At 60.8% G+C, this 2,632-nt stretch overlaps 1 protein-coding gene across 1 annotated transcript in view; it reads right to left on the bottom strand.

Moving 5' to 3' along the window:
- Positions 1–429: 429 nt before the first annotated feature.
- The window catches only part of PTPRN2 (protein tyrosine phosphatase receptor type N2), a 447,003-nt gene continuing 444,800 nt past the window's right edge, over positions 430–2,632 (bottom strand). The window contains exon 34 of the mRNA XM_006143829.3: positions 430–743. Coding sequence (XP_006143891.1) covers positions 672–743 — 72 coding nt within the window. The 3' untranslated portion in view covers positions 430–671. The remainder of the gene's footprint in view (positions 744–2,632) is intronic.

Genomic DNA, 2,632 nt, shown 5'->3' on the forward strand with positions numbered 1-2,632 from the left:
TTCCTTTCTTTCTTTCTTTCTTTCTTTCTTTTTTTTTTTTGGAGAGGTTTTTGGTATAGGGTGCATGCACTCGCCAGAAAGATGGAGAGAGACAGAGGGACAGAAAGTAAGAAATCACCCCCCTCCCCGGGTGGGGGGATGGCCACACTGCAATCCCTTCTCCTCCATCTTCCTCTTGAGATCTTGGCCATGCATACACACACGCCCAGCATGAGTTTAAGCCACGGTGTCCAGGACTTTAACCACAGTTGACTACGTGGAAATCCAGTGACGTAGTCATTAGAACATCTGCTTTTCCTATTTTTTTCTAATGAACTCTTGTTATGTATAATTTGATCTATTTCTAACTGGTCAATGATTGATACCCACAGAGTTTTTCAGATTATAAACATTTTTCTCTCACAGTCTTTTACAGGAAGGGGTGTGAGGTGTGCTTTAAGAAAAGTCATTTGTGTCCAAGAAAGAAGAGATGAGCCGGCTCGCCCCTGCCCACGACCGCCCCCCCCGCCGGTCTCCCTCCTGGGGATCTGGTTAAATGAAAATACACGAGTGGCTATGCAGTGCTGGCCACAGGAGTGAGACCCTCCCACCGCGCGTCACGACAGGACACGAGTGAGTCGAATCAGGACCCCGCGGCCTGGGGGCTGGGCTCCACGGGCCTCAGACCAGCCTCACTGCGGGAGGGCCTTCAGGACTGCGTTCACCTCCTCCGCCACCGCCGTCAGCGCGAACTCGAACTGCTCCTGTGAGGGACGGGAAAGGACGGGCTGTGACAGTGCTTCTGCTCCGCGTCCGCGTGGCATGCAGAGAAACTGTTGAAGGCGGCGGAGGGCTGAGAACTCAGTGGAGAGGAGGCTGCGTGGCTGGCCGGGCTGGCGCCTCTCCTGCCCAGGTTGGCCCCCAGATTGCTGCAGCCCTCTGGCTGGCCCTGGACGTCACGGCTGACCTGCGCCCCTGGGCCTGACAGCCCCCCTCCCTGACTGCCTGGTGGTCAGTCCAGCAGAAGGACCCTTCCAGGGACAGAGAGCCCGTGGGTTACTTGTCACCCGCATCACCTCGCACGGGCTCAGCATTTAGACTGCTGTGGGAACAGCTCAACAGGGAGCAGGTGCGGGCCGTGCGGCGGCCCAGTGGTGACACGCGGTTCTGAGAGGCTGAGCCACAGGGGACGTTGCAGGTTTGAGTCCAGAGGCCTCCCTGGGTATGCCAGGCATGCACGTGTCCGGGCTGGCTGAGGCTGGCGGGCAGGGCGCGGCCCCTGCCGGGCACTGTCTCTGCCTCTCCTGTTCTGTACGCAGTAACTAGACGGGGTCTGAGAACGAGTGCACCTGCATGCGGCCTCGGCTGCTCGGTAACTGCGGAGGGGCAGAGCCAGCGTGCTTGGGGCCGGGCATGCCCTGGCTGACGGGAGGCCCCGGGGCTGTCGCCCCACGCGGTCACCGAGGCGGCATGGCCTCGCATGGGTCCCTGCCTCCATGCTGACCTACAGGGATCACAGGGCCGTCAAACACCGGGAGCTGCTCTGCACACTCGGCCTCTCTGCAGGATGACGGAAGCGCTGGGGGCCCCGCCCGCCCCGGGGTGTCTGACCAGGGCTGTGGCCTGGTGGGTGGCTCCTGTCAGTGCGACTGCGGGCTGGTAACTGCTATAGATACGCCAGGCGTCTACACAGGGGCCACTGGAGGCACACGGGGTGATCCGTACCAGCTCTTTGACTTCTTTTGGGCAGGTCCGAAATAAGCTGAAATTTTGAATTAAGCACAACTAGGAAAGCACAGAGCGCTCTGTCTGACGAGGCCCCCCGACGGTCACACGGGAGTCACGACCCCTGGGGGTTGGAGTGCAGGTGAGGCGGGGCAGGGGGGCTGAGGACATGCACGGCGCTCTGACCACCTGTGGCCTGCGTGGCCTCACGCCGTCTGCCCTGTGCCCGGATGCTGTAGGTGGAGTCTGCGTCGGAACAGGGAGGCTGGTGCCATCTCCACCTGGAGGCCGAGCTGGACTAGAGTTCTCGACTCATGAGTTTCTCCATGTTCTACGTAGAATGGCTCTGTGATTCTGTAAGCAATGCCAGGTACTCTCGCCTCAGCACTCAGGGCTGACTGGCAATCTGAGACAGGGCTCCGTAAGGGTGTTTAGGCACGGCCTCGGTGTTTAGGCACGGCCTCGGTGTTTAGGCACGGCCTCGGTGTTTAGGCACGGCCTCGGTGTTTAGGTATGGCCTCGGTGTTTAGGCACGGCCTCGGAGTTTACGGATGACCTCTGTGTTAGATGTTTAGGGACGGCCTCCCAGGCCCTGAGCTGCTTGACTCCTGGGCCGTTTGCTGCTTCTGTGGTCCAGCTTCTGCTGGAGCACGGAGCTGACCCTGTTCAACCTCCTACGTGCCGCCTGGACAGGAGGCACTCAGGAGTAACGTGTGAGGGGCGCATGGGCTCTGGGAGCTGGGATCCCTGACACTCGGCAGCACCGGGGTTGGCCCAGCGCAGCCTCCAGGAACCCCTCTGCAGTGTGCGCAGTGGAAGGGAGCGCCACCCCCGCCCCCGTAAAAAGAATGAGAGAGGCAGGGAGAGGCACAGGGCAGGGAAGGACAGGGGGAGGCAGGGGGAGGCAGAGAGGGGCAGGGAGGGGCAG

Source organism: Tupaia chinensis, unplaced genomic scaffold (genome assembly GCF_000334495.1).
Source record: "Tupaia chinensis unplaced genomic scaffold, TupChi_1.0 Scaffold000110_1, whole genome shotgun sequence".
NCBI lineage: Eukaryota > Metazoa > Chordata > Mammalia > Scandentia > Tupaiidae > Tupaia > Tupaia belangeri.